This window comes from Hypanus sabinus, chromosome 19 (assembly GCF_030144855.1).
Source record: "Hypanus sabinus isolate sHypSab1 chromosome 19, sHypSab1.hap1, whole genome shotgun sequence".
Taxonomy (NCBI): domain Eukaryota; kingdom Metazoa; phylum Chordata; class Chondrichthyes; order Myliobatiformes; family Dasyatidae; genus Hypanus; species Hypanus sabinus.
Genome location: NC_082724.1, coordinates 69904819 through 69920701, shown reverse-complemented (window position 1 = coordinate 69920701; position 15883 = coordinate 69904819). Strand labels below are relative to the sequence as shown.

Sequence of the window (15883 nt, the reverse complement as noted above, 5' to 3'; positions counted from 1 at the left end):
GGTTTTTCTTAATCCTGTTCACCAAGGCCTTCTCATGACTCCTTCTAGCTCCCCTAATTCCATTTTTAAGCTCTTTCTTAGCAATCTTGTAATTTTCTAGAACTCTAACAGTACCTTGTTTCTTGAACTTTTCATAAGCTTTTCTTAACTAAATTTTCTACATCCTTTGAACACCATGGTTCTTTAATCCTACTATCCTTTCCCTGCCTCTAATCAGAACTCCATGCAAATGGTCCCTGTGCATTTGCCATGTTTCTGTCGAGCATTTCCCAGAGAATATCTGCTCCCAAGTTCCTGCCTAATAGCATCGTATTTCCCCCTACCCCAATGAAATGTTTTCCAAAATTGTCCGCTCCTATCCCTCTCTAGCGCTATGGTGAAGGAGATAGAGTTATGGTCCCTACCTCCAAAATGCTCTCCCAGTGAGAGATCTGACACCAGGTTTATTTCCCAATACCAGATCAAGTTCCTGAACACACCGAATAAACTCCACCCCATCTAAACCCCTTGCGCTAAGGAGATGTTAATCAATATTAGGAAAGTTTAAAATCTCCCATCACGACAACCCTATTATTATTGCATCATTCCAGAATCTGTCTCCCTATCTGCTCCTTGATATCCCTGTTACTACTGGGAGGCAGTTTTCTTAAAAAAAAACACCCAGTAGAGTTATTGCCCCCTTCCTGTGTCTGACTTCCACCCACACTGACTCAGTGACTTCCTCCTTTTCTGCAGCCGTGATACCATCCCTGATTAGCAATGCCACACCCCACCTCTTTTGCCTCCCTCTCTGTTCTTTCTGAAACATCTAAAGCCTGGCACACTCAGCCATTCTGTTCCTGAGACATCTACGTCTGTAATGGCCACAACATCGCAGTTCCATGTATTGATCCATGCTCTAAGCTCATCCGCCTTGTTTATGATACTCGGTGCATTAAAATAGACACATCTCAAACCATCAGTCTGAGTGCATCTTTGAGTCTGGGGAGTAGGTACAGAGGAGATGTCAGGGGTAAGTTTTTTACTCAGAAAGTGGTGAGTGCATGGAATGGGCTGCTGGCAACAGTGGTGGAGATGGAAATGATAGGGTCTTTTAAGAGACTTTTAGATAGGTACATGGAGCTTAACAAAATAGAGGGCTATAGGAAGCCTAGTAATTTCTAAGGTAGGGACATGTTTGGCACAACTTTGTGGGTCGAAGAGCCTGTACTATGCTGTAGGTTTTCTATGTAATACCTCACAAACTCTCTCCAAATTGTCCCTACTTGTGCTCTGATTTCCCCATCCTCTGCCTCTTCATTTTGGTCCCCCCCCCCCCCCGCAAATCTAGTTTAAACACTCTGAACAGCATTAGCAAACACTCTGAAAAGCATTAGCAAGCCTCTCCACCAAGCTTTTGGTCCCTCTCGTATTCAAGTGCAACCTGTTCTTTTTGTACAGATCACACCAGTCCCAGAAGAGGTCCCAATGATCCAAAGACTTTAATCCCTGCCCCCTGCTCCAATCCTTCAACCATGCATTTATCCTCCACTTCATTCTATTCCTATATTCACTGTCGCAGGGTACAGGAGCAATATGGAGATTACTACCTTTGAGGTCCTGCTTCTCAGCTTTTTTACCAACTCCCTGTATTCTGTTTTCAGGACCTCCACCCTTTTACTACCTATGTCGTTAGTACCAATATGTACCATGACCTCATGCTGCTCACCCTCCCATTTCAGGATATTGTGAATGTGCTCACGAACCCCGACACCTGGGAGGCAAACTACCATCTGTGTTTCTTTTCCATGCCCACAGAATTGCTGCTCCTTCCCCCTAACTATAGAGTTCCTATTACCATTGCCATCCTGTTCCTTTCCCCACCCCACCCTTCTCAGTCACAAGGCCAAACTCAGGGCCAGAGGCATGGCCAATATTGCTTCCCCCAGGTAGGTCATCCCCCGCCCCCCCCAGCCAACAGCACTCAAAATGGAGTACTTCTTGTTACGGGGGACAACCACAGAGGTGCTCTCCACTACCTGACACCCTCCCTTCCCTCTCTTGAAAATCACCCACGTGCGTGTCTCCTGTGACCCTGGAGTGACTACCTGCCTTTAGCTCCTGTCTATCACCTCCTCACTCCCTAACAAGCCGAAGATCATTGAACTGCAGCTCCAGTTCCCTAACTCTGTATCTGAGGAGCTGCATCTCGATGCAGCTGGCGCAGATGTTGCCATCAGGGAGGCTGGAAGTCTCCTGGACATTTCACATCTGACACACAGAACAGAAAACTGGCCTTGTAGTCATACCCACTATTCTTGTTAGGGTGGAAAAAATAACTTACCTCGCTGAAGCCCCGATGAGTTAAGCCCTACTACTCTGACGACCACTCTGCTAGACAGAGAATTTCTGTTATTTCAGAGCTTTCTCAGCGTACTTATGTGATGTCAAGTTACTGCACCTGAGCACTTCTCCCTGAACTAATACGCCGAGACCCGCGAAATGCTCTTTTTTTAAACTCTTCACCCTGACCTGTGCGAAGCTCTCTCTCTCTTCAAATCGAGTGGTCCACTGCTAATGCAACTAATGTTCAAATTGCTTTCCGAGCTGCTTGTGCCTTCCTGGTTAAAGCTATTTTATTAAGTTATTAGAGGAATGATGTGGAGTTGCAAGGAAATCCTGAAGTATTTTTAACCTAAACTTGTAAATTTTTAGACTAAAAACCATATTTATTCACTACATTAATGTCGCCAGTGTTCACTATCAACCTATTTTGGTAAACTGATACTGCAGCTAAATTTAATTATGATATAGTATCAATGTAGAAATATGAAAAGTTCCCTAATGTTTCAATTTTTTATACTTGCCCTCTGCTGGTACTTTCGTCAAGAGATCCAAGACTGGGGTAACGGCTCCTCCTTCGCTTACATGTATTTTCCAGAAAATTTTGAATTCAATTCTGTGCAAGAGAGTAAAAGAGGTGGGTTGGTGTTTACTAATTTTGCAGTTGTCCAGGGCATGTTCAATCTGGCTTGCTTCCTGCACAATTTTTGTGTCTACAGAGACAAGTTGCACTCTGAGGTTCCCTTATTGTGAAAGCCTTGTTGCAGTGGCTGCCACATAACAACTGAAACAATGAACCTCTGCTCATGTTGGGCCACTTTGCAACCATTCCCACTCTGCCACACACACAACTGTCCTGATTACTTTTTTCTCTAAATTCATTGCTGTCAAAGACCTTTGAAATGCTTTCATGCCCCCTGAAAGAACAGGTATTATAAAAGCAACTGAGTTCTTTTTGAATACAGTGCATGTTGGCTAATTGGGACCAGTACATCTTTACCCAATTAAATGGGTGCCCCAATTAGCCGAAGTTTCATGGAAATAGTTAAAAATATATAAAAAAGACAAACACACAAAATGCTGGTGGAACACAGCAGGCCAGGCAGCATCTATAGGGAGAAGCGTCCTGACGAAGGGTCTCGGCCCAAAACATCGACAGCGCTTCTCCCTATAGATGCTGCCTGACCTGCTGTGTTCCACCAGCATTTTGTGTGTGTTGTTGTTTGAATTTCCAGCATCTGCAGATTTCCTCGTATTTGCTCTTAAAAAAGACAAACTACCATTTAGTTCAGTAACAAATTATGTACTTAAATATAATACAGAACAAATCAGAACACTATCAATACTATCCTACTATAAAACACTATTAGTCCCTATTAGTTATTGATGGAGGATACCATGTTCTGATTGACTGTAAATGAACAAAATTAGTGCAGGCAACTATTGGACTGCTTTTATACAATGCTACCTCAGGTCAACATCAGGTAGATACTGGAGGAGCTGAGCAACATAATCAGCAGACACAAAATTATGCACTCTGATGTCTTCCCTATCATTGTGGGAGATTTCAACCAGGTCAGCTTGAATAAGTCTGAACAACTACCGAGAACATATCACTTTTAGAACCAGAGAAGGCAACACACTAGACCACTGTTCTGCCACCATCAAAAACACTTACCGTACCATCCCACACCCACACTTTGGAAAGTCCGATCACCTGGCTGTACTTCTACTCACAATGTATGGGCAGAGACTAAGATTGCAGCATCAGTGGTGAGGGCCAAAGAATGTCAAGGGAAGCAGAGGAGCTCTGCTTGAGTTGGTTAACTGGACAATATTCAGGAATTCATCTTCCTGAATGAATGTGCCACAGGTGTCACCAACTTCATCAAGATCAGATATACCCAAACCTAAAGCTGTGGATGAATCCAGGAGATATGTAGTCTGCTGAAAATCTGGCATTCAAGACCAGTAATTCAGAACTATAGAAGAGGTCCAGGTATGACCTACAGAGATTTATTTTAAGGGTGAAAAAACATTTCTGATTGAGGTTAGAGACAGAATCAGATGCGAACCATTACTTCCCACTAAGGAAAACCGAGATCATGAATGGCTGTGATGCACATTTTGAAAGGGAGAATAAAACCGTACCTGTGCAAATCCCCGTAGCAGCTGGTGATCATGTGATCTATATCATGAAGACGGCTTCAGAATATCTTTCAAGAGGATGAACCCCTGCAAAGTGTCAGGCCCTAATCGTCTACCTGGAAGGGCTCTGAAAACCTATGCCAACCAACTGGTTGGAATGTTCAAGGACATCTTTGCTCTCTCAATGCTGCAGTTTAGGTTCCCACTTGCTTCAAAAGGATGACAATCATAACAGTGCCCAAAAAAAGTAGGATGAGTTTGTCTCAATGATTATTGCCCAGTGGCACTCACATCTACTGTGCTGAAGTGCTTTGAGATGTTGGTCAATTGATACGTTGTGGCCTTCACTGAGTTGTGGGTGAAAGAGGATCATATTTGGGAACTTAACATCCAAGGAAACACATCTTATCCAAAGGTGGCAATATTGCTTAAAAAAATGAAATCAAATTCTTAGAAAAAGGTGAAGTAGGATTGGAAGATGTAGAACCCTTGTGGGTAGAGTTAAGGAAATGCAATGGGAGTTATATACAGTCTTCCAAATAGCAGTCAGGATGTGGATACAAATTACAACCGAAGATAGAGAAGGCATATAAAAAGGATAATCTTATGATAGTAATGTGGATTTCAATGTGCAGGTAGATTGGAAAAATCAGGTTGCTGCTGGATCCTAAGAGAAGCAATTTGTAGGATGTACACAAGATGGCTTTTCAGAGCAAATTGTTGTTGAGCTCACTGGGGGAGAGGCAATTCTCAATTGGGTGTTGCTCAATGAACCAAATTTGATTAAGAAGTTTAAGGTACAGGATCCCCGAGGAAGCAGTGATCATAATAATGATAGAATTCACCCTGCAGTTTGAGAGGGAGAAGAGTCAAAAGTATCAGTATTACAGTAGAGTAAAGGGAACTACAGAGGCAGGAGATAAGAGCTGGCCAACGTTGTTTGGAGCATTCTCTATAAGGCCATAAGATATAGGAGCAGAAGTAGGCCATTCAGCCCATCGAGTCCACTCCACCATTCAATCATGGGCTGATCCAATTCTTACAGTCATCCCCACTCCCCTGCCTTCTCCCCATACCCTTTGATGCCCTGGCTAATCAAGAACCTATCTCTGCCTTAAATGCGCCCAATGACTTGGCCTCCACAGCCGCTTGTGGCAACAAATTCTACAGATTTACCACCCTCTGACTAAAGTAATTTCTCTGCATCTCTGTTCTAAATGGACGTTCTTCAATCCTGAAATTGTGCCCTCTTGTCCTAAATTCCCCTACCGTAGGAAATAATTTTGCCATGTCTAATTTCTTCAGGCCTTTTAACATTTGGAATGTTTCTATGAGTAGTCCCCCCAATCTCCTGAACTCCAGGGAATAAAGCCCAAGAGCTGCCGGACATTCCTCATATGGTAACCCTTTCATTCCTGTAATCATTCTAAGAATCTTCTCTTAACCTTCTCCAATGTCAGTATATCCTTTCTAAAATAAGGAGCCCAAAATTGCACACAATACTCCAAGTGTGGTCTCACAAGTGCCTTATAGAGCCTCAGTATCATATCCCTGCTTTTATATTCTGTACCTCTAGAAATGAATGCTAACATTGCATTCGCCTTCTGTGCCACTGACTCAACCTGGAGGTTAACTTTTAGGGTATCCTGCACAAGGACTGCCAATTCCCTTTGCATCTCTGCATTTTGAATTCTCACCCCACGTCTTGTTACATATACCTGTTAGGGTGCATTCTCCAGATACCTTATGAGACAACCGTAGCCATCAGCTAGGAACAGATGTCAACAGGTGGTTCCCAACCTTCACAGAGTGTTTCGACCCTTAACCACGACACTCTCCAGTTGGTGGGCTGGCAGTGGTGGCCAAATCACTGCCCATCTGTTCCTGGCTTCCAGCTTCCCTCCTCTCGCCTACTCCAAATCCAACAAGAGGCTCATTCTGCCTCTTACCCCATCCTACGAGCTGCTTGTTTTTGCTCCTTTCATCCAGGCCCAGAGCTGACAGCAACCACCATGCTGATTTGGCTTGGAAACTTCTGCATCCGATCTCCACAGGGAACAACCATGCCTGCCATCCCTTGTCTTTGCTCTCCTGCACTAAGGGCTGGTACTTCAAGGCCTTTCTCTTGTGGGCCTCTTCCCAGTCCTCCTCCCACGGCACCGTCAGCTCAACCAGAATTTATTTCTTCCACCAAAGTAAATGATCATACACTTTCCAACATTGTATTTCATTTGCCACTTCTTTGCCCACTCCTCTAAACTATCTTAGTCTCTCTGCAGGCTCTTTGTTTCCTCAACACTACCCACTCCTCCAGCTATCTTTCTATCATCGGCAAATTTAGCCACAAATCCATTAATCCCATAGTCCAAATCATTGACATACATCGTAAAAAGCAGCGGTCCCAACACCAACCCCTGTAGAACTCCACTGGTAACAGGCAGCCAGCCAGCATAGGATCCCTTTATTCCCACTCTGTTTTCTGCTGACCAGCCAATGCTGCACCCATGCCAGTAACTTCCCTGTAATTCCATGGGCTCTTATCTTGCTAAGCAGCCACACGTATGCCACCTTGTGAAAGGCCTTCTGAAAATCCACCTACACCGAGCCTACTGCATTTCCTTTGCCTACCCTGCTTGTAATTTCCTCAAACAATTACAGTAAGTTAGTCAGGCAGGATTTTCCTTTCAGGAAACCATGCTGGCTTTGGCCTATTTTGTCATGTGCCTCCAGGTTCTTTGTAATCTCATCCCAAACAATCAATTCCAACAACTTTCCAACTACTGATGTTAGGCTAGCAGGTCTATAGTTTCCTCTCTGCTGCCTCCCACCCTTCTTAAATAGCAGAGTAACATTTGCATTTTTCCAGGCATCTGGTACAATGCTCAAATCTATCGATTCCTGAAAGATCATTGTTAATGCCTCCGCAATCTCTCCAGCTACTTCCTTCAGAACCCGAGGGTGTATTCCATCAGATCCAGGAGATTTATCCACCCTCAGACCATTTTGCTTCCTGAGCACCTTCTCAGTTGTAATTTTCACTGCACATACATGGATGACATCAGAAAACTAATGGCTGGTGGTTCTGGGGGCAATTCAGAAGGCACAGGATAGATACACCACAAAGATGAAGTAGCATTCTAAGGGGAGAATGAGGCAACTGTGGCTGACAAGGGAAGTAAAAGCAAAAGTGGGAATGTACAATATAGTGGGAAGTTAGATGATTGGGAAGCTTTTAAAAACTAACAAACTAGAACTAAAGCCATTAGAAGAGAAATGATGAAATATGAAGGGAAGCTAGCCAATAATATAAAAGAGGATACCAAAAGCTTTTTCAGTAAAAGTGGATTTCGGAGTACTAGAAAATGACACTGGCAAGGTAGTTACATAGGAGGAAGAATTGGCAAAAGAACTTTAAGTATTATGCGTTAGTCTTCAGTATAGAAGACACTAGCAACATGCCAGATATTTGAGTGTCACAGGGCAAAAGTGAGTGTTGCTTCCATGATTGAGGAGAAAGTGCTGGGGAAGTTGAAAGACCTGAAAGTAGATAAATCACCTGGACCAGATGGATTGCACCTCAGGGTTCTGAAAGTGGTAGATGAAGAGATTTGTAGAGGTATTAATAATGATCTTTCAAGAATCCCTAGTTTCTGGAATAGTTTGGAAGACTGGAAAATTCTAAATGTCACTCCACTCTTTAAGAAGGGAGGGAGGCAGAAGAAAGGAAATTATAGGCCAGTTAACCTGACTTTAGTGGGAAAACGTTGAGTCCATTACTAAAGATGCGATTTTGGGGTACTTGGAGGCACACGAAAAGCCAGGCCCAAGTCAGCACGGTTTCCTTAAGGAGAAACCTTATCTGACAAATCTTTTGTAATTCTTTGAGGAAATAAGAAGCAAGATAGACAAAACAGAGTCAGTGGTAAACAGGGTTCACTCGGATTTTCAGAAGGCCTTCGGCAAGGTGCCACGCATGGAAGGCTGCTGAACAAAATGAGAACCCATGTTTTTACAGGAAAGATAGTAGCATGGACAGAAATTTGGCTGACTGGGAGGAGGCAAAGTGTGGGAATAAAGGGCCCTTTTCTGGTTGGCTGCCAGTGACTTGTTTTCCGCAAGGGCTGGAGTTGAGACCACTTATTTTTTCGTTATAAGTCAACAATTTGGATGACGGAATTGATGGCTTTGTGGCCAGGTTTGCAGAAGATATGAAGATTATCTGCACTTCCACCTATCTTCCTGAGGAAGAAAGGTGTCTGCAGAAGGACTTGGACGTATTGGGAGAATGAGCAAAGAAATGGAAGATGGAATAGAGTGTAGAGAATTGTATGGTCATGTACTTGGATAGAAGGAATAAAAGTGTAAACAAAATAGGAAAAAGTTTTAAAAATCAGAGATGCAAAGGGACTTGGGAGTCCTCATGCACGATTCCCTAAAGGTTATCTTGCAAGTTGAGTCAGCTATAAGGAAGGCAAATGCAATGTTCGGCTTCATTTGGACAGATTTAGAATATAACAGCTGTCTTCAGAATTTTCTCTGAACTTCTCCCCCAGTGAGGGCCTCAATTTTGTCCCCTGCGCCCACACCTCAGTGAGTTCCACATTCGCCATGACACTGAGCTCTTCTTCCTCCATCTCTGTGCCTACTTTGGCAAGGACTCTCCAGTCTGCACTGATGCAGACTTCTCCCTCCTTCCTCTATAACGGACACTCTTGTCTTCTGCCTGCTCTGGATCTTTCCATTGCTAACTGCCGACCATCTCAACTCTACAACTGCCCTCTCTAATTTCAACTTCACTCCTGAACACACTGCTCTCCACTCTGACCCTAACCTCACTATCAAAATCGCAGATGGGGATGGGCATGCTGTAGTAGTCTGGCTCTACCTTGGTGAGGATAGGCAACAACTCTGAGAAATCTCCTCTTACTTGCACCTCGAATAGGATCCTACTAAGGAGCCATTGTCACTTGCACCATCACCAACTTTATTAACTCTGGGGATCTCCCATCCACTGCCACCAACCTCATAGTTACCACACTACACCTCCCGTTTCCACCTCCTACCCAAGATCCACAAACCTGCCTGTCCAGATAGACCCATTGTTTCTGCCCCACTGAATTTGTATCTGCATGACTCTCTGTTTTATCTTCCCTGATTCAGTTTCTTCCCACTTATATCTGTGACACTTCACATGCTCTGGATCATTTTCAATATCTTCAAGTTTCCTGGCTCTGATCATCTCACTTTCACCATTTTCATCCAGTCCCAATGCACCTCCATCCCCCATCAGGAGGCCTTAAAACCTCTTCAGTTCTTTCTAGAAAACAGACCCAACCAACTCCCCTCAACCAATGGACTTTTGTTATTATCTCAGAGGACTTGTCCTGGACCCATCATATAAATATAATTGCATAGAAACATGCACTGGCAGTAGAAATAAATGTGCAGACTATTTTCTAAATGGGGAGAAAATCCAGCAAGCTGAGATGCAAAGGGACTTGGGAGTCCTTCTGCAGAACATCCTAAAGTGTAACTTGCAGGTCCAGTCGGTGGTGAGGAAGGCAAATGCAATGTTAGCACTCATTTTAAGAAGTCTAGAACACAAGGGCAGGGGTGTGATGCTGAGGCATTATAAAGTACAGGTGAGGCCTCACCTTGAGTGCTATGAACTGTTTTGGGCTCCTCATCTAAGAAAAGATGCGCTGGTATTGAAGAGGAGGAGGCTCGCAAGGATGATTCTGGCAGTGATGGGTTATCACACGAGGAATGTCTGATGGTTCTGGGTGTGTACTTGTTGGAATTTAGAAGGATGAGAGGGGATCTCATTGCAACCTCTTGTGGTGGCAAAAGTTCTGGGGAATTATGTGCTGGACGCAGAAGTTGATGGGGCGGTAGGTGAGGACAATAGGAACTCTATCCCTGGTAGTGTGGTTTGAGGATGGGGTAAGAGCAGATGTGTGTGAAGTGGAAAAGATGCGGTTGAGGGCAGAGTTGATGGTGGAGGAAGGGAAGCCCCTTTCTTTGAAAAAGGAGGACATCTCCTTCATTCTAAAATTAAAAGCCTCAACCTGAGAGATAAGCTTGTTTATTGCTCCAGATTCCAGTATCTGCACTCTCTTACATCTCCATATGTGGAAAGGACACCACCCGTCACATCTTCCCAATTACAGTGTTTATCCCTGATCCTATGTTCAACTACACCAATTGATCTACTTCCTGATCAGGCCAAAAATTTGACTTCAATTCTATGAGGAGCAACTTTAGTCAACAACCTTTGGGGAGGGATTTTTGATCTGGAAGTCTACATCGGAAAGATCTGCAGACATTTCCCCAATCACTAATTGAGACATGTTTTCCAAAGATTAGTCAGCTTCTCAAACTGTGCATGTTCTCTCAGATCTAGACTATAACTTCCTTTTTTGCCATCTTAACCTCTTCAAAAGAAAATGGACATGCACAATTAACCAAAGTAAAGGAAGAGGTTCCAAATCAAGAGGTTTGGAAGACAGTAATTCAGATATTCCTGTAAAACTGCCTGGTGTTGGGGATGTATTACTCTGTGTGCCATTATATGCTCCACTGGATCTCACATTAAATTTGATGATTATTCAATTCATTTAAAGCTTATTTACCTCTTTCTCTACTGCAAATATAAAACAAAAGTAATTATTCTATATGCCTATCATTTCTTTATTTTTATTTGCAAAACCACTATTGCCAACCTGAGGGTTTATGTTGTTTCAGCCCATCTTTTCCTAATATTTTTGTTTAATTTCACCTTATTTGTTGCTATTATTTAATTTTCTAATTCAGTTTCATTTATTTATCCAATGTACATTTAAACTTGCAGTGAAATGCATTATTTACACAAGCAACACAATGCAAGGATGTGCTAGGGCCGCTGGCATGAGTTGCCATATATTCTGGTGCCAACATAGCATGCCCACAATGTTCAGCAGAATAACACAAGCAACAACACCAACAACAGAACAACAGAAACAAAACAACAAGAGCAAACAAGCCCCATTCAGCCCCTTTCCTGTCTTGCTTACCCACTCATATAACCGTCCAATCCCAGAACAGGCTGCTTGCAGGCCTCCTGTGGACTCACAGATCCAGAGTTTTACTCATTGTGACTCAAAGTTTGATTACTCTTCAGACCTTGGACAACTGACTCGCTGATGAGGGGGCTCCAAATTCCAGGCCTTGAACTCTGGACTTGCCAACTTACTCACATACCTAGGATCCTCATGCCTCCTGTCTGCACAAACCTTTAATTGCAAGACCTGGTGATTTGTAAGTACAGTCAGCCCTCCTCATCCACGAGGGATTGGATCCGGGACCCCTCGCGGATACTAAAAAACATGGATGCTCAAGTCCCTTATTCATCCTGTCTCAACACAGAGGACTTTAGGACCCAGAGGAACCCCAGACCTTATTTCACCTGGCTCAGTGCGGTGGACATTAGGACCTGGCGGTGGAGCTCTGTCTCCGCAGTGTTTCTGTTCACAAAATAATCACCATCACGATTGAAAATAAAGTGGAAATAATAAAGCGATCGGAAAGAGGTGAAACGCCATTGGTCATTGGAGAAGCATTAGGCTACAGTTGGTCAATGATCAGAACAATTTTAAAGGGTAAAGTGAGAAAGCCCCGATGAAAGCTACAATTATTACTAAGCAACGCAGTGGTTTATTTATTAGGTTTTGGGTTTTTGATCCTCCACATCAACCAGGCACAGATGGAGAGTGCGCTTGGGAGTGGTCTGTCACTGGATCGAACTCGGGAACTTTAGTTCCCAAGCCTGGTGCTGAAACATATGTTCTTAAGTGTTTTATATGCACAGAAAGGTAAAATATATACTATATACTAAGACAAACATTTGACTAACTGACGCTAAATAATACCGGATGTACCTGTTCCGACTCACTTAGTAAGAGAACTTGCGATTTTTTTCGATCCCGATCCGCGGTAACCTACACACATCCTCCCGTATAGTTTGAATCATCTCTAGATTACCTATAATACCTAATACAATGTAAATGCTATGTAAGCTAGTTGTTATACTGCATTGTTTAGGGAATAATGACAAGAAAAAAAAAGTCTGTACATGCTCGAGCAACAAGTGCTGGAAGAGCACTTCCGGGTTTTCTCGATTCGCGGTGGGTTGAATTCACGCATGCAGAAGTCGTGGATAAGGAGTGCTGACTGTACTTGCTGACCTGGAAGTGGGGGGGGGGGGGCGGGGGGCACCAGCCCTTGTCCTCGCTGGTCTTCATCCACAGTGCTTGCTGGCTGATTATCCGTCCATGGATGCCCTTGGTCAGATGTACACATTGCTGGCCTTCAAATGCAGAGTGCAGACAGACAGTCTAGACTCCAGCCTGAGCTCTAACTCCCCCATGTCCCTACCCCTAAACCTTAACCTAGCCCCTAACTTCTCTCTCTGTCCTCAGATCTATCCCTATGAAACTAATGACCTCAATGGTGACCACAGCTCTGTGCCATCTTCACCAGAAGTACAAATCTACTTGTTAAAAATGCATCTTTACAATACAGTAATCTTTGCAATAATCACCATACAATCCTTTTTACTTTAGTTCTTGATATTTCTATCAATCATAATTTGTGGTATGTTTAAGACTTTATGTCATGACATGTACACCATGCAATAACGTTAATCTTAATTCAATACTTGTATACAGTTGGCCCTCCTTATCCGCGGATCCTGCATGCGCGGATTCAACCAACCATGGATCGGGAAAACCTGGAAGTTCTCTCTCCAGCACTCATTGTTTGAGCATGTACAGATTATTTTTTTCTTGTCATTATTCCCTAAACAATACAGTATAACAACTATTTACATCGCATTTACATGTATTATAAGTCATCTAGAAATGACTTAAAAGTACAGGCAGTCCCCGGGTTATGAAGGATTTCCGTTCCTGAGTCTATCATTAAGTTGGATTTGAAGTCGGAACAGGTACATCTAGTATTATTTAGCGTCAGTTAGTCAAACGTTTGTCTTAGTATATAGTACATATTTTACCTTTCTGTGCATATAAAACACTTACGAAATACGTATTTCAATAATTAAACCACTGCATTGCTTAGTAATAATTGTAGCTTTCATCAGGGCAGGGCCTTTCACATGCCCCATTAAAATTGTTCTGATCGTTGACTGACTGTAGCCTAATGCTTTTCCGATGACCGATGATGTTTCACCTCTTTTCAATCACTTTATTACTTCCACCTTATTTTCAATCGTGATTGTAATTATTTTTGTGAACACAAACACTGCGGATTCAGAGCTTCACCGCCGGGTCCTAATGTCCACCGCATTGAGACATGTTAAATAAAGTCCGGGATTCCGCTGGATCCTAAAGACCACTGCACTGAGACAAGTTAAATAAGGGACTTGAGCATCCGCGTTTTTTGGTATCTGCGGTGGGTCTCGGAACCAATCCCCCACGGATAAATGGGCCGACTGTATTGTTATAAAATCATAGAGAGATGCAGCTTTGAAAGAGACACTTCGGCCCACCAAATATGTGCCAACAATCAACCACTCATTTACACTAATCCTATATCAATCCCAATTTTTATATTCCCTATATATTTGCCAGATTTGACTACTCACCTACACATTAGGCGCAATTTACAGTAACCAATTAACACTAGAATCTCTGGTCTTTGTGACATCAAGTAAACTGGAGAATCTGAAGGAAAGTCATGTAGAACGTAGAATGTAGAAACTCCACACAAACAACACCCAAGATCAGAGGTGAAGGAGTAGGATAGTGGTTCTACCACTGTGTTGTCATTTGAAACTATGGCAATTTAAACTTAGATTTTAAAGTGGTCTTACCCAGGAAGCTTGGAACACTTCAATACCATGTAGTCCCCACTTGATCCCTCTGGAAGTTTTATAACTTCAGGGTGTTTCTCCTAGGAAATAAATAGAGCTATATGTTGAAACTGGCTTCTGAGATACATATTTATTCTTTGTTAATAATTAAAATGATATTATCAGTAAAGCATTATAGAGAGTCAGTTTATAAGATATAGCTTGTTAAATCGACAAACCAGACTGGATTGCCATTAGAAAACTATGGCTGATATTTCACAACCATGTGGCTATAAACCTGTAGCTAGCAATTAAGATATTATAAGTAATTTGACATGTACTTTGATTTCAAATTGAACTGAACTGCTGTAAAAACTGTACCTAAACAGTTCGAAGAAGCAGAATCTGCCAGATCGGGAACACTTTTGGTAAACAGATCAAGGTTAAGGATCTTAGAAGTCTTGGAGACTCTTTAGAAGACAAATATATGGCTATTGTAGATGAATATCTTGTCCTAAATATAATTTCATTTGACAATATACTAATCGAATGAATAGCATCTGAATGCTTGAAGAGGCATTATTTTCTTTTTGCTCCTCCAAAAGCATTAACAGTTGTCAATTGGAAAATATTTGTGGCTACTTCTTGATGACATGAATTTGCATTATGATTTCAGGAAAATAAAACTATTTGGTTCAAACAATTCAATCAACTCAATAGTGTACATTGTCTTATTGCCTTAACTCTTTATTTATAAAATGTCAACAATGTTTCCTTTGTCACTTGGAGCTTCTGCAGATTCCAAGTTCTCCTCATTATATTTTCATATAATAAGAAAAGTTGCACAGATTCATAAATATCTACAATGTACATAGCAAGTCCAGGAGAGATATTCATAGAGTTTTCTTTCATTTCAACTGAGCACCCATGTTCAATATTTAAAATTTTATTCCTCTGATATTAAGTACTTAGTGAAATCATAATTTTAAGAATATTGCATGTAAAACCCACAGTTGCACATATGTGTATTTATATTCCTCACATAATGTCTTTAATGTCTCTTTTGGGTACCCGAGATCAAAACAGTCACCACTCATAATCTGGGTGTTCATTTTTCCATGTGGCTACTTGTAAAGGACCATGAGAAATCCCTTTGTTAAGGGAACTGCTGTATATAAAAAAACATTTAATTGGTTAAGATACATGATACCTCACTAACAGTAGCCCACAGTGCTTGTAGTGGTGCATACTTCTGTGATAGTTGTTTATCATGATAAACTAGAATTGGCAGAGTTTCTAAAATTGAAGAACAACCCTTTCTACTTTCTCCAGCTTCTTGAGACTATTTGCACAATCGCCAATGGTTGATTCAATTTTCTCAGAAATATCAGGATTGGAATTTACTCTTTATATGGATTTTGCAGATTCCCCAACAATTTGTTCCCCAAAATTCAGCACAATTCCAGTTGTGTGCTTGAAATGGAATAATGTTTTGACTGAGTTGTTATTCTTGTGGAAGACATCTCAGTGGATAGGAGATCAGAGGCTTGACAGTGAGCACTGTAA

At 42.1% G+C, this 15883-nt stretch overlaps 1 protein-coding gene across 4 annotated transcripts in view; it reads right to left on the bottom strand.

The window, feature by feature from the left end:
• cenpp (centromere protein P) overlaps positions 1 to 15883 on the bottom strand; it is a 401228-nt gene that overhangs the window by 3444 nt on the left and 381901 nt on the right. For all 4 annotated transcript variants that reach the window (XM_059944631.1, XM_059944629.1, XM_059944633.1 and 1 more), the window contains 2 exons: positions 14339 to 14418; positions 2847 to 2938 (listed from right to left, as the gene is read on the bottom strand). In XM_059944631.1, the coding sequence (XP_059800614.1) occupies positions 2847 to 2938; positions 14339 to 14418 (172 nt within the window). The remainder of the gene's footprint in view (positions 1 to 2846; positions 2939 to 14338; positions 14419 to 15883) is intronic.